This window comes from Eleutherodactylus coqui, chromosome 10, assembly GCF_035609145.1.
Source record: "Eleutherodactylus coqui strain aEleCoq1 chromosome 10, aEleCoq1.hap1, whole genome shotgun sequence".
NCBI lineage: Eukaryota > Metazoa > Chordata > Amphibia > Anura > Eleutherodactylidae > Eleutherodactylus > Eleutherodactylus coqui.
Genome location: NC_089846.1, coordinates 7,448,778 through 7,474,799, shown reverse-complemented (window position 1 = coordinate 7,474,799; position 26,022 = coordinate 7,448,778). Strand labels below are relative to the sequence as shown.

General features: G+C 46.0%; 2 protein-coding genes across 2 annotated transcripts in view; one reads left to right on the top strand and one right to left on the bottom strand.

Annotated features, from left to right (window-relative positions):
- The window catches only part of PAXX (PAXX non-homologous end joining factor), a 12,656-nt gene extending 3,562 nt beyond the window's left edge, over window positions 1-9,094 (top strand). Inside the window, exons 4-7 of the mRNA XM_066580140.1 lie at window positions 1,886-2,076; window positions 3,183-3,257; window positions 5,778-5,871; window positions 6,156-9,094. Of these exons, the coding sequence (XP_066436237.1) occupies window positions 1,886-2,076; window positions 3,183-3,257; window positions 5,778-5,871; window positions 6,156-6,195 (400 nt within the window). The 3' untranslated portion in view covers window positions 6,196-9,094. The remainder of the gene's footprint in view (window positions 1-1,885; window positions 2,077-3,182; window positions 3,258-5,777; window positions 5,872-6,155) is intronic.
- On the bottom strand, window positions 8,357-26,022 carry CLIC3 (chloride intracellular channel 3). The gene is made up of 6 exons (XM_066580139.1): window positions 25,864-26,022; window positions 15,582-15,691; window positions 13,039-13,164; window positions 12,728-12,834; window positions 11,820-11,995; window positions 8,357-10,251 (listed from the first exon to the last, which is right to left on the bottom strand). The coding sequence occupies exons 1-6, from the start codon at window positions 25,897-25,899 to the stop codon at window positions 10,090-10,092; spliced, it is 717 nt and encodes a 238-aa protein (XP_066436236.1). The 5' UTR covers window positions 25,900-26,022; the 3' UTR covers window positions 8,357-10,089.

Here is a 26,022-nt window from a genome sequence, read left to right as displayed (position 1 = left end):
CATGCTGGCGGTAGGCAGCGCTCAAGAGATGACCAAAGTCGCACTGATTACCAGGGGGCCAAGACAGACTGCAAGAAAGGAGAGGGAGTCTTCCTTTCCGCAGGGGACTCTATCCCTGAAAGAGCACCGCAGACCTGGGAATGCTGCGGGAATGGAGTAAGACCAGTTAGTGTGCGCACACTAGAGACTATGGCAGACGCTTACGGACTGGGCGCTATAATTATGCTGGGACTGACAATGATGAGTTATGAGGTTGGTTGATGCAATGTGCAAGACGTGGTGACGGGGGACAGGACACGACGGGGTTAACAGCGCTATGTGCCGTTGTGAGATGGCAATGTACCCGAGATATCTGTTCGCACCTCCAGTGCGTGAGTCCGCAGTGAGGCGCAGCTCCGGAGTCTAGGATGTCGGTGCGTCGGGCCGCAAGGTAGTGGCTGGAGGAATGATATGGCGTGTGATATTTGAGTGCGGACTATTACTACTAAGATGGAGGCACTGGATGGTACAAAGTACCCGCGCCCCTCCGGTGCATTCATCCCGCGTGCGGCAGAATACGGGGACAGAGATACGGGTTATTAACGTGCGACTTCCGTTTTATGTAACGTTTAAAGCAACCGCACCTCCTATGGAACGAAAGACCTAATTAACCCATTCAGTAAAATATACTTTAATACGATTTATCGCCTCAGTCTGTCATCGCTGTGCCACCCTGAACCCGTGTCGCACCACTATTGGTTTCACAATCATATGGGGTGCTGGCCACCAGCTTGTGGGGGGAGGCACAAAAATTATGGGGGGATGATTGTCCCCCTTGGTCTGCTCGGCCAAATGATCTTCTTCCTCCATGTGGCAGCGTCTTGTAAAGTAAATGCATCAATCTCTGTCTCCTTCCCTCTGATGCTCCGAAGTGCAGCTGTCCACCTGGTAACACGAGCTTGGTTCTGGAGCTGTGTGTATGCACGGAGCTTGGTTCTGGGGCTGTGTGTATGCACGGAGCTTGGTTCTGGGGCTGTGTGTATGCACGGAGCTTGGTTCTGGGGCTGTGTGTATGCACGGAGCTTGGTTCTGGGGCTGTGTGTATGCACGGAGCTTGGTTCTGGGGCTGTGTGTATGCACGGAGCTTGGTTCTGGGGCTGTGTGTATGCACGGAGCTTGGTTCTGGGGCTGTGTGTATGCACGGAGCTTGGTTCTGGGGCTGTGTGTATGCACGGAGCTTGGTTCTGGGGCTGTGTGTATGCACGGAGCTTGGTTCTGGGGCTGTGTGTATGCACGGAGCTTGGTTCTGGGGCTGTGTGTATGCCCGGAGCTTGGTTCTGGGGCTGTGTGTATACACTGGCCGGTTCTTGTGTGGGCACACTACTATCTTGCTGCTTTCTGTTCAAGTAAAATACAGAAAGACTATCAATGAACTTTTTTTTCTTAATGGGGGGGCGGTTCAAAAATAATTCCACATCGGGTGCCATCTGACCTAAGGCCCGCACTGAGAGGTAGGAGAGTGTTGTGGCTGGCACCGGGGTGGTGGCACTTAGTGGTAGGAGAGTGTTGTGGCTGGCACCGGGGTGGTGGCACTGAGTGGTAGGATAGTGTTGTGGCTGGCACCGGGGTGGTGGTGGCACTGTTCTGGAACATCTTGTGGTTTTCTGGCTGGCACAGTTTTGGTGAGTTTGGAGTTGAAAGAACTGTAAAATACCATAAAGATGACCATATAAGCGCTGTGGGAGGAGTTCAGGGTTCCATGTTGACTAAATCCACACAGCGGCCATCTTGTCTATAATTTTCTATGAAAGGCCCCGACTTGTGGCCCTAAATACACGGCTACAGAAGTCTCGGTCTGTGAAGAACAAATGTTAATGAAATCCCTCCAACTCGTGTCTCTCTACAGGGAAAAGTTCCAGACTCACCCCCCCGTCCTGGACGTGCGGGGCAGCATTGCAGGCTTGTCTTTCCAGGTGGATTCTGGGAAGGTTACCCTGGACATGTTGAAGCTTCCGGTCTCGGAGGCGCGAGCGCTGGTCCAGGAGGTGCTGTTTGATTTGTCGGATCATGTGAGGAGGTTGGAGGTGCAGCTTAAAGGTACAGTCACTGAATAAGATCTCCGCTAGAAGGGAACTGGAGGGCGCTGTTGCATCGCCATGTATAGGAAATCAGTGCTGCCAACAGTGGTGAAAAGTAGTATTGCAAGTGACAGACTTGCCTTTAAATTGCCATCCTATGACGGACATGTTTTCTATAATCCCTCTCCTGCATGTATAATATACCACTATGTTCCATGTAACTCTTATGGACGCACCGCGTAACCTATACATAAGATCATATGCATATACTGTGGGCTAACCTTGTATCCTGGGCTTTATCACATCATCTACTGTAGTCACATCCAGAGCTGCATTCACAATTCTGCTGGTTTTTTGTTTGGTACCTGGAGAATCCTGGAGTGCTGCCCCCTGCTGGTTCAGAGTCTGTATAGGGAATGACTTGCTGGTGTGTGTTCTATGAGATGTAGGGGCAAGTGGACCAGGACACGTGTTTCCACGGCTGCGTATAATCTGCGCTGGAGTAAGATGTGTGAATGTAGAGGCGCGTATCTCGTAATAAAAGGGTGGTCCTGGGATAGAAAAACAGGGCTGCTTTTTTCCAAACACAGCGCCACCCTTGTCCGCCTGAACGATATTTGAAGAGCCTGGTAATCGGGGTGTTGCGTGCGTGTCAGTGTTTATTGCTGTCCGTTTTGCACGCAGGGCCAGTTCACACGCGTGACTCTCTTTTCCGTGGAACTGATTGGCTATTTAAAGCCCAATGAGGTCCAGCTTTCCTTTTTTCCTATATTTTGCGCAGTGGCACACTCTTCCTCTCGCATAATTTCTTCCCTGCCATAGACTTCTATGGGGGTTACGCTGCGCAATACACCGGAAAATAGAGCAGGTCCTATTTTTTTTGCGCGTGCAAAGCGTGCTTAAGAGCACGAACACATTGAAATCAATGGGTTCTAGTCTGTGTTTTAGTCTGGGCTCCTCCACGCCCATCTGAAGGAGCACTGAAGGCGCATCTCTAGCCGCTGCAGTCAGACAGATCGCTGTCCACCAGCAATGGGTGAAGATTTGAAGTGTATTTATGACCGCGTAAATGATGAAAAATGTATGGCGCATTTGCATTTGCTATTTTCGTACTTCATTTTTCAGATCAAGAGGCGAGCGCTGCTGCGTCCATCAGTCCAGTGAAAGAATCGCAGAGGAACCATCAGCTTCTCATCCCAGGTTGGCGGAATAGAGAGAAATGTCTTTTTTGGGAAAATGTGATTGTTCCCAGCAACAGAAACCGGGTAATCTTGTAGATATGAGACCTTTTAATGGCTAACAAAAATACATGATGTTACAGCGAGCTTTCAGGACCTCTCGGGCTCTTCTTCAGGCTTAATGGAATAGATCTGAAGAGGCCTGGATATTTATACACACTTATAACATACATACTTATGACAAGGCACAGACATGGATAGGATTGGTTCGCACTTGAAAAGAATTCTGCAACAGCAAACAAACTTTTTTTGTCTAGGCACTGATAGCGGAGTGAAAGTTTTATGGTCCCTGAATTACTTGGGGGGGGGGGGCTGTTGGGGGGTTGTCAGGCTAGAAATGCTACAAGAGTTACACAAACATTTTTAGCTAAACACTGATAAGGGAGTGACAGTTTATGGTCCCTGAATTACTGTTGATGGGGGTCTTATCTGTCTCACACTTCCCATTCACCCATAAATCCTGGGGAATAATTTAACCCCGTATTCGGCGTGTCAAAGGTTGTTATCAATTTATATTCCCAAATTCTTCTGTGGTTTTGTGACTTGAAACCACCCTTCAATATCAAAACTCTCATATCTCCTATGTCATGTCCACGGTTAGAGAAGTGCTCGGCTGCAGGTAATTCTCTCTTTCTGTGTTTAATCGTGTGGCGATGAGACCTCATCCTTGCTTTCAGCTTTTGTCCTGTTTCTCCAACATAAAGACCCCCAACATGACATTTACTGCAGCGGATCAGGTACATAACATCAGACGTGGAACATGTGAATGTCCCGGGATCCTATAACCCTGTTGTGTGTTGGGGTTATGTATCCTGTCGGCGGTCCGTACATGTCAGCAGGTCTTACAGCTCCTTACATTACAGGGATCTTATAGTCCTGCTGTGTGTTGGGGTTATGTATCCTGTCCGCGGTCCGTACATGTCAGCAGGTCTTACAGCTCCTTACATTACAGGGATCTTATAGCCCTGCTGTGTGTTGGGGATCCGTATCCTGTCTGCGGTCCGTACAGGTCAGCAGGTCTTACAGCTCCTCACATTACAGTGATCTTATAGTCCTGCTGTGTGTTGGGGTTATGTATCCTGTCCGCGGTCAGTACAAGTCAGCAGGTCTTACAGCTCCTTACATTATAGGGATCTTATAGTCCTGCTGTGTTGGGGTTATGTATCCTGTCCGCGGTCCGTACATGTCAGCAGGTCTTACAGCTCCTTACATTATAGGGATCTTATAGTCCTGCGTTGTGTTGGGGTTATGTATGCTGTCCGCGGTCCGTACAAGTCAGCAGGTCTTACAGCTGCTTACATTACAGGGATCTTATAGTCCTGCTGTGTGTTGGGGATCTGTATCCTGTCCGCGGTCCGTACATGTCAGCAGGTCTTACAGCTCCTTACATTACAGGGATCTTATAGTCCTGCTGTGTGTTGGGATTATGTATCCTGTCTGCGGTCCGTACATGTGAGCAGGTCCTTACAGCTCCTTACATTACAGGGATCTTATAGTCCTGCTCTGTGTTGGGGTTATGTATCCTGTCTGCGGTCCGTACATGTCAGCAGGTCTTACAGCTCCTTACATTACAGGGATCTTATAGTCCTGCTGTGTGTTGGGGTTATGTATCCTGTCTGCGGTCCGTACATGTCAGCAGGTCTTACAGCTCCTCACATTACAGGGATAAGCTCCTTTTTGTGTGTCGGAGGACAATGCACTCCTGATTATAAAGTTCCTCAAGTTAGGAGGTTGCCTGTAACACAGAAGTGGAGGGTCCGGGAATATGGTGGTCAGACGGTCATCCTTGTGCAGGTATGGTGGAGTTTCTTTGCGGTTTTCCTTAGTACCTCTAGTTGTGGATTGTAGGTCCATTAAAAGGTATCATTTCTACAAGATTACGTGGTTTCTCTTGCTGAGAACAATCACATCTTGGGGAAGACATTTACAACTTTTTATCTTTTTTTTTTTCCTTTTGTTTTGCAAGTTGTGGAGTAACTAACAAAATGGCCGCCACTAGCGAGCTGCAAACGTCCTCCAGCTGTTCTAGACGCCGGCCTTGACATCATCCAGCTTTCACTGCTAGAGCCATAACGAAGGGCTCATTCACATAGGTTTCGGTTACGTAAATATGTTGCGTATTTACGTGTCTGGAAACTGCAGCTGCCTGCGGGTGTTTTCCCATTCTTGCGGGTTTTTGTGTGCATAAATATGCCGTGTATTTACACGCACAAAAAACCCGCAGAAGGACCTATTGATTTTTTTTTGCAAGTATGCAGGTTTCCTGCAAAGCCTTCTCTGCGTGTAAAATGCTGTGCTTTTTTTTTCACGGAACTGAAAATTACGTGAAAAAATACGCAGATGTGAGCGAATCCATTAAAAGCAATGGGTTCTATTCTTCGTGTATTACATGCATATTACACTCGCCTACGAAATGGCTGCACAGGTCTTTAGGCGAGGGCGGCGGCGCAAGGAGTTGTGATTCTTTTCTTTGTGTCTGCAGATGTTAGCGCTCGTAAGATCGGCCACGGGGGGTCCTCAGTGCACGCCAAGAAGAGGCTTCCTGGGGAATCGCTCATTAATCCAGGATGTAAGAGGTAACAGGATGTCTCCTGCATTCACACTGTGTTCTGACTTTTGCATGCAGCCTGCAGGGTAAAGTATGGAGGATTTCCTTCTGCTTGCTGTGTCCAAGGTCTGTGTCTGCAGGTAATACATGTTGTCCCCTAGTCTATACTGGATATCCATATCCTCACGTGTGAGGTCTGGTAAGTAGATATGGACAACGCCATGGCAACTAGAATACAAACCTCCATGCTTTACACTGCAGGCTTCAGTGGTAGTAGATACTGACCCCCACTAACCTGATGCTTTCTTGTAGCAAAAAGGCAGCCAAGGGGGTCGCTTTTGAAGAATCCTGAGGACCTGCTGGTGACCGCGCCGGACGATGACAGACATTTTGTGAACTTTCGCGGTCTCTCTGCAAGGCAAGAAGGCAGAAATGCTACATCTGTATTAGGGCAGGGTGTCATGGCGGCATCTGATCCCCAACCAATAAAGCCATGGAATTACCACTATATCGCTGTTTACATGTGGATCGGGAGAAAAAGTCACAAGATGGCTAACAGAATTCCAAGATGGTCGGAGTCCAACATAAGGAAACCTTGAGATTGTGGAATTGGCGCATGACCTTGTGGCGGCTCTGACAAATAGTCGCCGTGGAGGTCCTCGCCACTTTAGTCAAACTCTTACCACTCACACTTGTTACTTGCCAGTAGGATGGACGCTACGTTTGTAAGTAGGACATGCGGTGTAGCACAATGTCACATGAAGGTCGTGATGTCCCGGTGATGAGGTGACCCTGCGGCGAAAAGGGAAACGACGACTCCTTCTAGGGGCCGGATTGTGTATGAAGCGGTTACTACGGTAACGGTGTGAAAACTGCAGGCAGACGCCTCCTTGGGACGTTCATGTTTTCCCCATTTGGTACCTTTCACGTAGACGGAGTTGGGGCTCATTCGCACGACCGCCACTGTGGGGGTCCTACAGTGTTCTACCTGTCTGTGTGATGCCAACGGGGCCGGCTACCACAATGTAGGATGGTGACTGCACTGCGCATGACCGCGGATGTAACACACATGGACCTGCACAGTGTGACTTCTGTTTCATTGCGGGGTTGCGAACGCATCGCTGCCCGTAGAAATGTATCGCACTGCCGCTGCACATGGAGTAGAAGAGCGCGCTGCGATATTTTCCTCACGCAGTGTTTATACACGAATGTGAATGGATAAAAAAAATACATTTACTTTCATTGCCTCCATTTACAGCGTATCATGCGGCCGGGCCTCGCGTTCGTAATACGCAATGAAAATACGGTCGTGTGAATGCGCCCTCAGCCTGCGGATTTTGATGCGGAATTGAAATTGGCTTTTAAAATCTGCCCGCACTTCCGCATCAAAATCAGCAGTTCGACCCGTGGGTATTGCTGTGGAACGCCATAGCTCTGTGTCGCGTGGTGCGCCTGTTGGAAGTCACAATACGCCCCAAATCCGATACGTGTGAACGCAACCCAAGGTTATATTCACGCCAACTGCGGGTTCTGCTGCCGGTTTCATCCTCTCGTTGGAAGAGGGGGATTTTGCGCTGAAAATGCGCTGCTAAAGTTGATGTACTGCTGACTCAGGCCGCTCCCCCACACACCGGCGGCCGCAATTTTGATTTTGGCGCTTTGCCGCAGTTTAACTTTGGTTTTCGGACGCAGGTTCCTGTTGCCGACAGCGTTTTTTAGCGCACCCCATCATTGTGATAGGTGATGAGGTGCGCTAAACGCTGAAAAATAGAGCAGACAGCGCTCAAAATCGTGCCATCCAGAGCCGAAATTGAACGCATGTCTGCGAGGCCCCAGTGAAATTAATGGAAGCGTTATACCACGTTTAGCGCAGTGTTCAAAATGCTGCGTGTACATTTTCGTACTGATTAGTGCAGATTTTTTCCTGACTGACTAGATTTTGAAAATCTCTTCCGCATATCTGCCACTGTAAATGTCGCAAGTTTTTCCGTGTGAAGAGTCCGCGGCAAATCCTGTGAATACGGCCGCAGGTACGTTCAGACATAGCGGTCAGCAGATTTCATCCCTTCTGCTGAGGTTGTAGAATCGGCAGCAGATTTGCGCCAAATGGAGCGGCTGTTAGTGCTAACTGTTCCGCTGACAAGTTTCCCCACATGACCCGGCAGGAAAAAGCGGTAAATGGGTTAAAAAAAACAAAACCTCTCCATGCGGACAAAACATACAAAATGTCCGCCGCACCTTCTGTGAGGAAACACCACAGACCTGAGATGGAGGGCTCCAGCCAATCACAGCGCTGCTTTCATTTTCTCCCTTCTACTAGAAAAGAAGCAGCTGGTTCCTGATTGGTTGCTATGTGCCGCCATAGCAACCATATTTTCTAAGGCCCATTTGGTCAAGTGCAACTTCAATTACAACTAGCAGCACCACCTACAGGTGACTTGTGATACTACAACATTGGAGAGTAAGATTTCTTGGTTCCCCCGTATTTGTGTAATCCGGCGCAGTCACATGACTTTGTCTTTAAAACCATTTTTATTTACATTAGTACATATCAGCAAGTAAACAGATAAATAACTTCCATTTACATCAATGAAGAAAATATCTTTATTTTTTTTTCTTTTTAGGCCTTTGCTACGCAGGCGATTAATTAGTCGTTTGGTGCAGCGTCACGGCAGGGAAGCGTTTATGATAATCTGGCACGGCTGATGTTCGGAATGACTAAAAAAATTACCCGCGTAGCTTTTGGTCTTTAATTTTTCTATTAAGCTGCTATTGAATGATTTGGATGGAATTGGAATGGGCGTGGTTTAATGATGGCAGCCATTTTGTAATACGGGCAAATATATGTTGTCAGTCTATGTTTTAGCACCAAGTGACTTTAATTCCATATAAAACAAACAAAATGGCTGCCGTTCCTGTGCGCAGCGAGCCGACAGAATGGCACAGACTCAAAATGGCGACATGTGGTGCTGGCAAATAATAACCATAAAATGGCTGCCATCATTTCACAAAATAATTATTTATTTTTTAAACTGGTGCTGAAGAGACGCAGCGACTATCGGGTTTACGTACAGCATGCTGGGAGTTGTAGTTACTAAACAGCTGAAGCAGCAATTTCTATAAGTTGCATTAACATGGGGGGAAAAACGTGCATTTTTATTCCGATTTGATGTGTTTTTTTTATGGGACTATTTTAGTATTTCCGCGTACGGTGTGTAATGGTTTTTCAATAAAATGAATTTCTGGCGTGATTTTCTTTTTTTTTTTTTGCGCTGTAGTTGACGTCTGGTGTAGAGATAGCGGTCTGCAGCCTCTCCGGTCACATGGTGGAATCTGCATCAGAAAAATCCCACTTGGATCGGCCTCATCATCCGAGCCGCGGATCGCGGTACCGCTACGAGATCTATACGGCACGGATTTTTATTGAGATGAATGGGAGATTTTGGCTGCAGATTTCACCTTGTGAACGCGACCGTTCTAGTAAATACGTGTTTTCCTCATCCGAACGCTTGGCTGTCTCCGGCGCCGTCACTGACATGAATGGAGCAGTGGCGCACATGTACAACCGCCACTCCGTTCAATCAGGGGCGCCACAGCGTCCTGCTCTTGGGATTAGTCGGAGTTCCAGTGGTCGTGTCACAGGTATCCGCTATCGTGTGGCTGGGTACGTAAAGCCCCCTTGGTGCAGCACCGAGTCACGACCGACTCCTCGGGTGATGCCCGACTGTTTTTACGGGGTGGTTTGCCTTCCCCGGTCATCTTTACCCCCCAGCAAGCTGGGTGCTCATCTTATAAGGATGGAAGGCCAAGTCACCCTTGAGCCGGCTACCTGATCCACGCGGGGATTGAACCCTAGTCCCTAGAGGCACACAAGGCTACGGATTGGACAGTATCAGACTGTGTCGGGGCTTTCCATAGGACAAGAGGAATAGTAAAGCTCAATTGTCAATTTCTGCATAGATTTCCTGGAGGAATAACAGAGGGACAACACAAAGTCGAGTTATAAGGAAAGACGGTCCTGAAACTATTCCACATGGAATACATGTATTTACGATAAAAGAAGCGGTGAGGGGTCCTCTGTAAGCAAGCCCCCCATAATGACAGGGCACTATGGGGGACCACAGGGTGAGAACTTCTTGTATAGGGCACCTATCATAAGCTCAGCTGCCGCCGGTCACAATGTCTCTGGCGGTGGATGGCGGTCTGTTTTATGCTGGAAGGTACAGTTTGACCTCTTGCAGGCCGTCTAGGGCATTTTCTTGACCATGTCCCGGTAGAAGAGGATGATCTCATCGGGGTGGGGGCAGGTGTACTTGAAGGCCTTCAGCTCCTCAGCGTTCTGCAGATAGCGGGAGATGCCCTGCAGGTCTTTGGGGATCTCAAAATTGCGGTAATGTTTGCACACAACCTGGAGGAAAGAACGGAAAAAACATCCTTGAGTTGCTGAAAGCGGTGTGATAATCAATATGGCTGCCGTACGTGTGATGAAATGAGACTGGTAGATCATCACCCAACTTCCCGTGTCAATCTGGCACCTTTCCGGTCTGGGGAAAGCTGTGTGGATCTAGGCAGATGGTTACTTCCTGCCAAGCGGAGCTCATCAATACCCATTCCATTGCCGTTCACGCCTGGACCGGAGGGGCCTTTGATCCAAGAAAGCCCTTCGTGGTAATGGTAGCCAAGATACAAGGGTATGTCCATTATTTATAGCCCTGCACCACTGTCTCCCATCCTGCCTGCAAAACGCATCCTCCAGACCTGCTGACTGCGATTTCCCTCCACTGAGATGGGACATGGAAAAATCAATGAGGGATATTATGGGGTATATGAAGGTCCAGCTCAACCGAAATTATATTTCAAAACAGTGAGTGTACCGCAGACATAGTGCCTTCACTCCCATCACTGTGCGACCCCCTGGGACCCACAGAATCACATGCCTGCGAAGCTAAACATCTGCCACATATCATGTTTGGTATCCACTTGTAGGTAAATTCATGATATGAAACATGGCGGCCATAGGTGCCCTATTGGAGTGCCTCCTAGGGAAATATGGCCGAAATGTTAAATTGGGTTTCCAATAAGAATCTCTGCGCCTCTACTTAGCCTACCTTCGGTGATGTCACTACTTAGCCTGACCTCGGTGAGGTCACTACTTAGCCTACCCTCGGTGAGGTCACTACTTAGCCTACCCTCGGTGAGGTCACTACTTAGCCTACCCTCGGTGAGGTCACTACTTAGCCTACCCTCGGTGAGGTCACTACTTAGCCTGCCCTCGGTGAGGTCACTACTTAGCCTGCCCTCGGTGAGGTCACTACTTAGCCTGCCCTCGGTGAGGTCACTACTTAGCCTGCCCTCGGTGACGTCACTACTTAGCCTACCCTCGATGACGTCACTACTTAGCCTATCCTCGGTGATGTCACTACTTAGCCTACCCTCGGTGACGTCACTACTTAGCCTACCCTCGGTGATGTCACTACTTAGCCTACCCTCGGTGAGGTCACTACTTAGCCTACCCTCGGTGACGTCACTACTTAGCCTATCCTCGGTGATGTCACTACTTAGCCTACCCTCGGTGACGTCACTACTTAGCCTACCCTCGGTGATGTCACTACTTAGCCTACCCTCAGTAATGTCACGAAGAGGACAGCAGAGGTGGGACTCAAAGCTATAAAAGTAAGGGGGCCGGCCTGCTCTGTTCCGTGTGCTCCGCACCACAGGACTACGTGAAACAACGTCATAAATTGGCATTTTCTATTATTTCCACACTGTTTTGGGTGTGCTTGTAGCTCCTCCCCCTTCTGTAAATATATGTATACCCAGGCACTGCTGACCATTCTTAGAATAAAGCTTTAAACTTTAACACTCTTAATGATGGTCACATGACAAGAAGTAGATAGCTACCATGGCAACCCCAGAGCAAGCACAACTTTTACATTATCTGAGCTTCCAATGGATGTAGGAGAAGATATGGCTTACATTGATGATGTGGAGTTTGGGCAGCAGGTTGCAGTCAGGGAGGGTCAGGCTATCCCCGTCCAGGTACTTCCTTTTAGAGACGGTCAGTTTGGGGTCACAGGTCAGCTCGTGCGGCAGGGGCTTCTTCAGGTCCAGGTCTAACTTCAGGAGCGACCTCAGCAAATTCTTCTGTAGATCTGGAAACAAAGGCAGATGAGCCATTCTAGAGGTATTACCAGAACTGCTACCTCTGGGGTAGGTCATAATGGTGGGATCGGTGGGGGTCCGACCTCTGGCACCACCAATGAGCGGGAAAATGAAAGGATGATCACCCCATATTCCAGAATTCATATGACTGAGCTGCAGTACCACACACAGCCACATGAAACAGAGTGGCACTATATCAAATATAATGGTCAAGATATGACAAGGCTTCTATCTGGTGCTCATGTGGTGCAGAAGGCGGACCTAATGTTATACAACCCGGAAAGCCCCTTTGAAAGGTTAGAAAAACATGTCTGCTTTCTTTGAAACACAGCGCCACCCTTGTCTGTGGGTTGTGTCTGGTATTGCAGCTCAGCTCATGTTCAGTTCAATGAGCTGGGCTGAAATACTACACACAATCCTACAGACAAGGGTGGCGCTGTGTTTGGAAGAAAGCAGCCATGTTTTTCTAACGCTGGACAACCCCTTTAAGGGTGGGATCATTCATTGTGTTACTTGGTTTACTTCCAGTAAAAGGTAAAGTCTCCTGGAGAAGCACTGAGTTCTGACCGACTCCTCGGGTGGCATCACATTGTGACGTTTTCTTGGCTGGTTTGCCTTCCGTAGTCCTCTTTAACCCCCACCTAGCTGGGTGCTCATTTTACGGACCCCGGAAGGATGGAAGGATGAGACCACCTTGAGCTACCTGAACTCCTGGTACTCACTGTCTTCTTGAGCCGGGCACGGATTCTTGATGTACGCAGAAAATTTTTGGAAGATGTCATTCCCAGCAGTGCTGGACTCCTTATATTTGGGAGTCATAGATGGATAACTGGGAAGAAAAAGATCATTAGCACCTCCTACTGTAGCTCTCTATACAGTGGAAGCTGACTATAGCATACGCCAACTAGTGGTCATCTAGAGAATGACACACACTGAAAATAACATCTAGTGGAAGCCACAAGCTAGAAGATGTACAGCATCCTGCTATCACTGGGTCAGACCACCCCACCCCCTATATTAGACGCCATCTTACCGAGGGGGTTTCAGGTTCTCCTCCAGAAACTCTTCAATCTTGTTTACATCTGTTTTGACTTCACCATTGTAAATAAGAAAAGGGGGCTGCGTCCCTGGAGCCAAGTCCTTCAAGACGTCTGGGGCCCTAGGTGTAAAAGGGAGAAGAGCTTACACACTTGTGTATTATGACCCAGTATTATAGTAGTTATATTCTTGTACATAGGGGCAGTATTATAGTAGTTATATTCCTGTACATAGGGGGCAGTATTACAGTAGTTATATTCCTGTACATAGGGGGCAGTATTACAGTAGTTATATTCTTGTACATAGGGGGCAGTGTTATAGCCGTTATATTCTTGTACTTAGGGGGCAGTATTATAGTAGTTATATTCTTGTACATAGGGGGCAGTATTATAGTAGTTATATTCTTGTACATATGGGGCAGTATTATAGTAGTTATATTCTTGTACATAGGGGCAGTATTATAGTAGTTATATTCTTGTACATAGGGGGCAGTATTATAGTAGTTATATTCTTGTACATAGAGAGCAGTATTATAGTAGTTATATTCTTGTACATAGGGGGCAGTATTATAGTAGTTATATTCTTGTACATAGAGAGCAGTATTATAGTAGTTATATTCTTGTACATAGGATGCAGTATTATAGTAGTTATATTCTTGTACATAGGGAGCAGTATTATAGTAGTTATATTCTTGTATGTAGGAGCAGTATTATAGTAGTTATATTGTTGTACATAGGGGCAGTATTATAGTAGTTATATTCTTGTACATAGAGGGCAGTATTATAGTAGTTATATTCTTGTACATAGGGGGCAGTATTATAGTAGTTATATTCTTGTACATAGGGAGCAGTATTATAGTAGTTATATTCTTGTACATAGGGGACAGTATTATAGTAGTTATATTCTTGTACATAGGGGCAGTATTATAGTAGTTATATTCTTGTACATAGGGAGCAGTATTATAGTAGTTATATTCTTGTACATAGGGGGCAGTATTATAGTAGTTATATTCTTGTACATAGGGAGCAGTATTATAGTAGTTATATTCTTGTACATAGGGGGCAGTATTATAGTAGTTATATTCTTGTACATAGGAGGCAGTATTATAGTAGTTATATTCTTGTACATAGGGGCAGTATTATAGTAGTTATATTCTTGTACATAGGAGGCAGTATTATAGTAGTTATATTCTTGTACATAGGGGCAGTATTATAGTAGTTATATTCTTGTACATAGGAGCAGTATTATAGTAGTTATATTCTTGTACATAGGAGCAGTATTATAGTAGTTATATTCTTGTACATAGGGGGCAGTATTATAGTAGTTATAGTCTTGTACATAGAGGGCAGTATTATAGTAGTTATATTCTTGTACATAGGGGGCAGTATTATAGTAGTTATATTCTTGTACATAGGGGGCAGTATTATAGTAGTTATATTCTTGTACATAGGGGGCAGTATTATAGTAGTTATATTCTTGTACATGGGAGCAGTATTATAGTAGTTATATTCTTGTACATAGGGGGCAGTATTATAGTAGTTATATTCTTGTACATAGGGGGCAGTATTATAGTAGTTATATTCTTGTACATAGGAGCAGTATTATAGTAGTTATATTCTTGTACATAGGGGGCAGTATTATAGTAGTTATATTCTTGTACATGGAGCAGTATTATAGTAGTTATATTCTTGTACATAGGAGGCAGTATTATAGTAGTTATATTCTTGTACATAGGGGGCAGTATTATAGTAGTTATATTCTTGTACATAGGGGGCAGTATTATAGTAGTTATGTTCTTGTACATAGGGGCAGTATTATAGTAGTTATATTCTTGTACATAGGAGGGCAGTATTATAGTAGTTATGTTCTTGTACATAGGTGGCAGTATTATAGTAGTTATATTCTTGTACATAGGAGGGCAGTATTATAGTAGTTATATTCTTGTACATAGGGGGGCAGTATTATAGTAGTTATATTCTTGTACATAGGGGGCAGTATTATAGTAGTTATATTCTTGTACATAGGGGCAGTATTATAGTAGTTATATTCTTGTACATAGGGGGCAATATTATAGTAGTTATATTCTTGTACATAGGGGGCAATATTATAGTAGTTATATTCTTGTACATAGGGGGCAATATTATAGTAGTTATATGCTTGTACATAGGGGGCAGTATTATAGTAGTTATATTCTTGTACATAGGAGGCAGTATTATAGTAGTTATATTCTTGTACATAGGGGCCAGTATTATAGTAGTTATATTCTTGTATATAGGAGCAGTATTATAGTAGTTATATTCTTGTACATAGGGGGCAGTATTATAGTAGTTATATTCTTGTACATAGGGGCAGTATTATAGTAGTTATATTCTTGTACATAGATGGCAGTATTATAGTAGGAAGGGTTACTGCACCAGGGCTATTAGCATCATCCATATGTGAAGTTACTTTCCTGCTATAAATTGATATACGCCTCTGACATTTGCGCTGTTGCTCTGCTCCCCGCTATGCGGATAGCACATTCTTCGCTCCTCTCACCTTTTCATGTCCACGGTATTTAGTGTGAAGGTGCATCCTTTGAACATCAAGATCATGGCCAGACGTTGCGAGAAGGGATTTGCTCCAATACTTTCTCCATCTTCACTTGACTAGAAAACAAGATGTTATGGAAATCATTAATAATAAGACAAGCCTTATAAGAATCCTGCAGACGATGCTGATAGGCTCTCTGTTATGTGAAGTGCGTGAGGGGCGGAGCATACGAGTGTCCCGCCTTGGTGTTTTGTTATGCTCCGCCCCTCATGCCTTCACTAGGCAGTTTATTGAATGGATGCCTCTGATAGTATAAATAAAGCTGATTGACAATAAGTAATGCCCATCATGTGCCCCCAGCGCTGTCACCTTCCTATTACTTTGGTCCCACATTAGATCGCCACCCCAGTATTGAGAGGGACTGAATCCCCCCTGCAGGTATATTACAAAGTCAGAGTATGCCGCGCCCATGCCATTACACTTTATGTATAACAACCTGATGATCCCCTTTAACAGATTAAGGAAATCTTTGGTCGCTGACAAATGTTTTTCCGTAGGTTGAAGTGAAACTTTGCAGCTAACAAAACTCTCATGATGAAGAGCGAAGGAATTACAAATATCCACGGGCGGTGAGAACGGGCATGGAGAGCAGACATTATGTAACTGCCAAGATGGCCGACTCCCCACACAATAGACAAACAAGGTTTTTGTGCCAGTTCCCACCTATCGGTCCCACCCATGGGTGCTGGTACTGCTTCAGGGACCTAGGAGGAAATACTGATGGGTTGGCGGCAGGTAGACAAACCAGATGGATCAGTGTCCGCATCGCTCTGTAACTGCAGGAGGCGACTCGCCTGTTCAATGGGGAGCGCAATAAGATGTTTGTAGAGCAGCCGCCTGGGAGCAAAATATGCTGAGCATCAGGTTAGCTGAGCCGATTAGTGACATGCCAAAAGTCATGGGACAGGAACTAATATCATGTAGGACCCCTCTAGCCCAGCAGAGTGCAGCAACGTGACGTGGCATCAATTTCGCAATATCCATCATTGTGGGGAAACGAAGGGCTGCAAATGGTCACCAAGTAGTGACAGAGCAGGCACCGGTCAATAACATGTTTAGGTGGACCAGCAGACCCAACCAATGCCATGAGAACACCCCACACTGGTATGGAGCCACCACCAGCCTGCACAGCGCGTTGTTGACAACTGGGGTTCATGGGGTCGGCACCACACACGAACCTTGCCATCAAACAGGGGTTCCCGTAGTGGGATCACTACAAGCTCAAGCGCTCTGCAATCTCCAGTGTTCCCATTGAAATGAATGGAGCTGCAGCATGCACAACCAGTGCCCCATTTATATAGGGACCTTCGGGAACCCCTGTTCTTGGGATCTGTGGGGGTCCCAGTGGTTGGATTACCACTGATCAGAAAGTTATATCTTTCTATCTTGGCGCCAGCCTTTAAAGGGGTATTCCTGCGATTCAAAGTGACGGTTATATGCTTTATAATACATTAACCTGTTACAAGTTGTTTCCCACATGTGCGGAGATACGTGAGGCTCTACCTGCGCCCCCACTTAGTTCTCCATCGGTATCCAGTGGTTACGTCCTGTATGCTCTGCTGTTTTATTGGTCAGGCATGCTCAGTGCGACACCGTTTGTAGAGTCGTGAATGTGCAACCTACAGTAATGGGCAGTGCGGCATTGTGGGAGATGTAGTTTTTGCTCTTCCTAGTGGCCATTTTTAAAGCAGCCGTGGTGTTGGCAACAGCTGCATGCTGGTCCCAAGCCCAGATAAATGGGATGGGGTGGGGAAAGCAATGGCAAACTACTCCACTACCAAAATACATTATGGATAAAAACCAAATCAGTCCAAGTATGGCGCTGGAAGGCACGGATCAAGCCAGCAAGGAAGACCAAGGGCGAAACTCAAATAACTTGGGCACTAATGACACGGACAGGACAAACCCATCTGATGCAGCTCCAAGCGAAAGGTTTCGTTTGCGTCTCTCAAAGATTCACAACATCGGCACGTGGAATGTCCGTGGCATGAACATGGGCAAACTGCAAATCCCAAAAATTGAAATGGAATGGCTCAACACGGACCTGCTGGGCATCAACAAGCTTCACTGGACAGGCAACAGTTTCTTCAATAGCGATGATTACTCCGTTTTCTACTCAGGCAAGGACACCATCAAATGTAATGGAGTGGCATTCATCGCAAACAAGGTGGTCGCCAAAGCTGTCTGTTGTTTTAATGCCATAAATGATAGGATCATATCCATCCACATCAATGGGAATCCTCGCTCGATCACAATTCTGCAAGTTTATGCGCCCACGACCGATGCAACAGATGGGGACATTGAAAAATTCTATGCCGATCTCCAGCAATCAATCAGACCCCTGCCAACGATACCACTTTTATAACAGGGGATTTCAATGCAAAACTCGGCTCTGGAGAAAACCAACCAGTCGCTGGCAAATTCGGTTTGGGCGAGTGAAATAATGCAGGCGACCGTATGGTTCAATGTTGTGCGGAAAACTGCCTATTAATTGTGAACACATGGTTGGAGCAGCTGAAACACCGCTTGTACACATGAACAGCCTCAAATGGCGTGCGCCGAAACCAAATTGACTACTTCCTATGTCAACTGCGCTGGAAAAGCCCAATTCTGGCCGTGAGAACACCTCCGGGTGCGGACTCTGGCTCCTTCATGAACTCCAAGACGTAAGAAAGAAGCTCAGATTCAGCAACATCAAAAGGTCACCAGCAATACCCCGTCTCGATGTAGACAACATCCCTTCACGATACGAGGCAAAGTAAAGAACAGATTTGAAACATTCAGCTCCACCGGAAAAGACCCTGATGAATTATGGGAGGAAATCTTATCCATCACACCGAATGCATCTGAACAAACCATCCCCTTCAAAAAATCAACAAAACGACAGCAATGGTTATCGGATCAATCCATCAGAATCTCCAACAAGTGCTAAGCAACTAAAGCAGCTAAATGCGGAATTTCAAAGAAAAGTCAGACAAGACAAGGAGCGCTACTGGAACGAAACTGGAAGAAGCAAGCCAGCAAGGCCACACCCAGGCTCTCTTCCGCCATGTGAAGCAGAACCGGGCACCGTTCACACCACGCAAGGCAGCAACCATCAAAGACCAAGGTGGCAAATTATTACAAGATGATCAAATCAAGCGTAGGTGGCAAGAATATACAGCAGAGCTGTATGCAGGCGATCAGACAGACAACCCGCTGGATCACATGCGTCAAGTAGAACAAGAACCGGGCATTCTGGAGGAAGAAGTCACATGGCCCCTGAAACAACTACCCAACAGGAAAGCTCCGGGCATTGATCATGGTCGCAGTAGGCAACGGTACAGTGAACATACACATCAACAAGAAGTCATCGAGTAGGTCCAAGATTTCATCTTCCTTGGATCCAAAATCAATTGCAACGGGCAATCTAGACCTGAGATCAAGAGACAGATTACACTTGGTAGGAATATAATGCAAAGAATTGAAAATATCTGGAAAAGCAAGGATATTAGTATTGCAACAAAAACCAGACTGGTCAATGCAATCGTCTTTCCCATAACGACCAATGGTTACGAAAGTCGGACGCTCAGGAAAACAGACAGAAGGAAAATTGATGTGTTTGAACTATGGAGCTGGAGAAGAGGGCTGCGGATACCTTGGACCACCATGACAACGAACAAGGTAGTGTTAAATCGCGTCAAAATATCACTAGAGGCAAAATCATCAAACAGTGGATCTCTTTTTTTGGACACGTGATGCGTTCTAACTCACTGGAAACAGTATTCATGCTTGGTGAGGTCAGTGGAAAGAGAAGATCAGGACGACAAAGAACAAGATGGCGAGATACAATCAAGGCCACCACCAACATGACAATCACCGAACTTAAAGAAGCTGTGAAAGACGGGAATGCGTGGAGAACATTGATCCATAGAGTGACTGAAGGTCGGACGCGACTGAACGGATAACCATCATCATCGTCGTCATCAGTGGCCATTTTAAATAATGTAGAAATCTGAAGCTGCTGTAATGCGGCGGTGGCGCAGGTCAGCAAAAAAGGTACTGGAGTTCAGTTTGATGATTTAGATGGGCATTTGGAATAATAGCGAGAAGTGCGATCATCAGGGAAATTTTAAACATTTCGCCTAGTCTCCGGAATACCCCCTCAACTCTGCTGATCTGCGAACTACGAAGGCCACGAGGCTTTGGGGGTGTGCGAGGTAGTGTACAAGCCGCACCTTTGAAGCAGGTGGTGGGGTGTTCACATCAGATACATTACACATCAGCATACCCATTGCACATAACATCACACTACAGTCATCCACCCTTTAACCCTTGCACTCTCACTGAAACTATGGCGCCATAACTCCTATAATGACATCACAGTCCCGTGAGTCCGTTTCCCCGCACCTTGGCCAGGGAATAAACCTTACACAATGCTGGAGGTTGCAGTCCACGCACGCTCACTTGAATCCTCTGTAGATGTCCATTATCAGTGCGGATTCCATTACTCAGGTCTTTAGAGGCGTCTGTTGCTGGTCTTCAGCACCGCCACCGTGATGTTAGACTCTGTCTCTTCCCAAGCGCTATGAGGCGCTTCAGCCCGAGAGTCTGGAGGGTGTTTGACCATGCTTCGCTTCTTTGGCCCCAGGTTCTTCAGGGCCCTTTTGTCTGTCTCTCTGGAGAGCTCCTCAGCATGGGAAAACTGCTCACTATGGAGCCTATTTTAATGGCCACCAGCTTTGCTGCTCTTCTGCATTGTCTATAATGCCGCACAGTCCCTTCTATATTGCGCTTACAGGCCATCACGCTTTCCTGGGGTCAATAGCCCTCTCACTATTCCTAATGTGGGGCTGGATCTCCATAGCTGGGACACCACTATTTCACCGGTGACGGGCCGAGCCGCCTTTCATTCAGCCTCACCCAAGGAAGACTTCTAAGAAAATGTTGCCCAAAGCGCCTCTCCGCCTCCCCTCCTGGTTCGTAGCTCTGGCCAGCAGAGGAGGGGGGTGGGACTCTGGCACAGCGCTACAGTATAATGGTGCTGGCAAGCGCAGTCTACTGTCCTGCTCCCTGCCTCCCTCTTGACCGGATCTCGGACTGGAGGGTGTGGGGCTTGAACTTGCTGCCATTGGCAAGTCTGACAGCGGCTGTATGCCACAACTCAGTAAGGGGAAACACTGAAGCGTTACCACCTTACAACTTAACGACGACGACCCCCATCACTATGGAATGCTGTGTGAGGAAGGGAGCTGTCATCACATGACCAGAGCTGAAGGGCCTCAAATCAGTAGCTGTGAGACACGTTATAGAGGAGATGGCTTGGAGTACCTCATGGTCATGTGGCGACCTGTTAGAGACGCCAAAGGCTGTGATGGTTTCACGGGGAAATGAAACACTGGACTTGTATGTGGCCGGAGGCCTAGTCACGGTATTGCCGAGTGGTAACACAAGGGGGAATGTTTGTAGAAGTGTATATACCACGTCGTGACACCACCGTTCCCACACCGTTATCCTATACGGCGGAGTAATAAAACACAGAGACTTGTGTGTCGTACCTCGGGACCTCAGGAACAGTTGAGGCCCGGTAAAACTTTACTTGGAATGAACTTTGCAAAACAGGCAGTTACAGGTATCATTCACTTGCATAAAGTTACAGGCAGAAGCGCAGAGGTTGGGAGGAAACAGAGGAACAATACGGCCCTATAGTCCACGTTATCTATATGTCACCGGTCCTGGACATGAAATACTCCAGAGGAGGTAAAAGGTAGGGGTCTCTCCACATACACTCTGGCAGGCAATTCCTGAAGAAAAGGCTTAGCCTAGATGCACCCTGCAGAACATCCAAGTGGGGGGCACAATCACATACCTCTGTGTGGTGATCCTAATGGCGGACGGCCACACAGGAAAAATAATGCCTGTAGTGTGAACAGGTACCTGGTACGATAGGTTACTCTATACATAATTGTTTGGGGGTTGCTCTCACTTTGGGGGATTTTATGACTCACTTGTTCTCTCATGCGTTTCACATGCGGTAGGGATGTCTCTCCTCCTCCATATTAGACACAAGGCAACCAGAGATGTCTCCCTGTGCCCCTGCGGTTTCTGCAGCGGATCGGGGAAAAGGGAAGATCCTCAGCTCCTCGATAGGGAGTCTCTTCTCCATTTTCTATACAAGGAAGCTAAAGGTGCTTCCCTGCATCACTGTGGGTCCTCCAACAGCATGGGCAGATGGAAGATCATAACCACCACTTCTGCTCTCAGGCACTCACATTTATCACCTCACTTGTACCACATAACACGGTAGAAGAGATACATTGAGCAGCAGAGCTGACAGGCAATGATTTTATGGGAGTTAACCCTTCAGACGCTGCACAAATTAGATATTAGACAGTGAGGGGGATCAATGAGTGGAACAGGTTACCACAGGCGGTGGGGAGTTCTCCTTCAATGGAAGTGTTCAGAGGCTGGACAGACATCTCCCTGGGATGATTTAGTGACTCCTGCACTGAGCAGGGGGTTGGACCCGATGACCCCGGAGGTCCCTTCCACCTCTACCAGTCTAGGATTCTATGTGTCGCCCTTAGGCCATATTTACACGGCTGAGAAAAAAAGTTGAGAGTTTTGTGCTATTGCGCGACACACAGATCTTGGTCTTAGTAATAACCCATTTGTCTTCAATGGGTTAATTTACACAGATGTTTTTTTCTTGCGCTCAGAGGGTGTGAGATGAAAAAACTGAAGTAGGTCCTATTTTTGTGCACTTCTCGCACAAGAATCTAACTTGCAATACGTGGCGTCTCCCACAGCGCCCAGACGGGGTGTCCGTGTGCCGTCCAACACAAGTTGTGCCCGAGACCCTAGGTGCCAATTATTATGATGCTAATAGTTCCCCTGTTAGCGGCCCCAGTAGTAATAGTGAGTGCAATTAAGAACCCGAGGATTGCCATGTTGAAAATATGCTTGGTCGGCGGGTTGGAATTTGCCCGAGACCACGTCGTGGTCTGGAAGAAGACACTATTGCACTCGGTGTGGCCGGCTGTGAAGCAAGGGTGGGCAGCAGCCTCTATGCAAAGTGCACAATAAGGGGCACACTTAGGCCCAATGTAATGAAAGTGACCAGATAGTAGCCACTCTACGTAGGGCATCTGTGCTGCATCAGGGTCAGAGAAGTCCTCTATAGTCACCGCTACCATTTGGATCACAATGGCAAGCCTCCCAACAGTCCCGGATTCTGCAGGACAATCCCAGATTTAGGACGCTGTTTTGCTATCCCAGGTGGCAGGAGGCATATCCTGCCCCCCACCCACCACCATCTGTCCTCCCAACAAGCATTTAACTCACTGGTAGTCCTGGTCTGGAGACAGCAGCTCCTGCATGCAGACACTGGCAGAGAGGTCAGTAGTCGCATGGACCGGGGCAACTAGTGAGTTTAATGCTTGTTGGGTGGTTGGAAGTCCACTATGGGGGGGGGGGGGGGGGTCACTATTAAGACTGGGGCTACTAATGGGAATAGCTATTACTTCTGAGGCCACTGAAGGGAACATTATCACTACTGGGACCACTACGGGGGACACTATTACTACTAGGGCTCCTAAGGGGGACACTATTACTACTAGGGCTCCTAAGGGGGACACCATTACTTGGAGGTAATCACTGAGGGACACTATTACTATGAAGGGGTTACTGAATGGCACTATGATGGGATACAGAGGGCGTTACTTTGTGTCAGAAGGGTGTGGCCTGTAAAAAACTAACCAAAAAACAATTGCCATTATGCACTAAGCCCACCGCTACGGCTGTCCCTCTTTTTGTTCTGAAGTTGGAATATATGTACAACGGGATCTGTGCAGCAAGGTTTGTGAAATGAGGAAGAACCCTCCAGGCTGCAGACTCCGGCCACATTACATGGAGGAAAATACGCTTCTAATTCATAGAGAGTTTTCCAGGTGACTCATTTAATTAGTGGCGTCATTTTTAATTACTGGCACCACACCCTGCGCTGGCACTAGCGGACTCTGGGGCCTGCCCAGAATCATTGCGCCACGTACAATGTTACATTTCCTCGTACCAAATTGTACCCCATAGGTGAATCATGGTGAAAAAAAAAACAAAAAAAACCACGCCATATAAACCGCAGCTTTCACCGTACGCCTTGGATTACTGCAGGTGCAAAACTGCTGCAAAAATTTGACTCCTGAAAGAACAGATACATAGGGGGCAGTATTATAGTAGTTATATTCTTGTACATAGGAGCAGTATTATAGTAGTTATATTCTTGTACATAGGGGCAGTATTATAGTAGTTATATTCTTGTACATAGGGGGCAGTATTATAGTAGTTATATTCTTGTACATAGGGGGCAGTATTATAGTAGTTATATTCTTGTACATAGGGGGCAGTATTATAGTAGTTATATTCTTGTACATAGGGGGCAGTATTATAGTAGTTATATTCTTGTACATAGGGGGCAGTATTATAGTAGTTATATTCTTGTACATAGGAGGCAGTATTATAGTAGTTATATTCTTGTACATAGGAGGCAGTATTATAGTAGTTATATTCTTGTACATGGAGCAGTATTATAGTAGTTATATTCTTGTACATAGCGGGCAGTATTATAGTAGTTATATTCTTGTACATAGGGGGCAGTATTATAGTAGTTATATTCTTGTGCATAGAGGGCAGTATTATAGTAGTTATATTCTTGTACATAGGAGGCAGGATTATAGTAGTTATATTCTTGTACATAGGGGGCAGTATTATAGTAGTTATATTCTTGTACATAGGGGGCAGTATTATAGTAGTTATATTCTTGTACATAGGAGCAGTATTATAGTACTTATATTCTTGTGCATAGAGGGCAGTATTATAGTAGTTATATTCTTGTACATAGGGGGCAGTATTATAGTAGTTATATTCTTGTACATAGGGGGCAGTATTATAGTAGTTATATTCTTGTACATAGGGGGCAGTATTATAGTAGTTATATTCTTGTACATGGGGGACAGTATTATAGTAGTTATATTCTTGTACATAGGGGGGCAGTATTATAGTAGTTATATTCTTGTACATAGAGGGGCAGTATTATAGTAGTTATATTCTTGTACATAGGGGGCAGTATTATAGTAGTTATATTCTTGTACATAGGGGGCAGTATTGTAGTAGTTATATTCTTGTACATAGGGGGCAGTATTGTAGTAGTTATATTCTTGTACATAGGAGGCAGTATTATAGTAGTTATATTCTTGTACATGGGGGGGCAGTATTATAGTAGTTATATTCTTGTACATGGGGGGGCAGTATTATAGTAGTTATATTCTTGTACATAGGGGGGCAGTATTATAGTAGTTATATTCTTGTACATAGGGGGGCAGTATTATAGTAGTTATATTCTTGTACATAGAGGGGCAGTATTATAGTAGTTATATTCTTGTACATGGGGGGGCAGTATTATAGTAGTTATATTCTTGTACATAGGGGGGCAGTATTATAGTAGTTATATTCTTGTACATAGGAGGCAGTATTATAGTAGTTATATTCTTGTACATAGTGGGCAGTATTATAGTAGTTATATTCTTGTACATAAGGGGCAGTATTATAGTAGATTCTTGTACATAGGTGGCAGTATTATAGGATTATATTCTTCAGACTGTAGCACAAGTAGATGTTGCATTCCGCATCTTTGTAATTTATCAGTTACTTTTTATGCCATTTAGCTGTTTCTGCTGTTCGTCATACAGTAACAAGCGGATGACGCGCTGCTGACAGATCTTACTATGACTATTTTTATTCTAATTATGGTTTATATGAATACTCAGGACCTTTGAGCTTATTAACAGCTGATTATATAAAGAGTCTGTTAATAGCTTTGTGCATTAAGCTATTAATGAGCCAGGCTGCAGGGAGTTTTCAAGGGGTTAAACGGCCCCTCATAACTCAATAGAAACTCATTACAATAAATCCCAGATCCATCAGCAGCACTTCGCTGCCAGTTTTTGGAGTAGCCTGATTTTTTCCCCATATTTGTTGCCTATAGAGACATTTTCAGTTCGTTAATGTAATTATGAAAATGACTCCCTTGATAAACATGAACGGGTCAAATTGAAGAGAGATGTTCAATGCAAGCTCCAATAGCAGAGCACCACTCTCAAGCTGCAGTCGTTAGCAGCCATGATCGTGATGTAGCAAGCATCTGCAGGTAGAACGCTCTGCAGACCAGGGCATACTAGCCAAGTTCTTGCTTTACCTTGATGAAGAGCTCAATCTTGGGTTCATCCACCATTGTGCTGCTCAGTGTTCGCAGTCCGTCAGGCCTTGACTCCGATTCTGCAGGTGTGATCCTCGCCTCCGGTTTTCTCGGCTTCTGTAAATTAGGTGACACTCCCTTCCCTATTAAAGCTGCACA

Bases quoted from the DNA above. Each gene is read 5' to 3' on its own strand.
- CLIC3 (XM_066580139.1), bottom strand. From the start codon at position 25,899: ATGGTGGATGAACCCAAGATTGAGCTCTTCATCAAG. The intron at 15,692-25,863 runs GTAAAGCAAGAA...CTTGTTTTCTAG, and splicing joins AGATTGAGCTCTTCATCAAG to TCAAGTGAAGATGGAGAAAG. The intron at 11,996-12,727 runs GTGAGTACCAGG...CTTTGTTTCCAG, and splicing joins GTGCCCGGCTCAAGAAGACA to ATCTACAGAAGAATTTGCTG.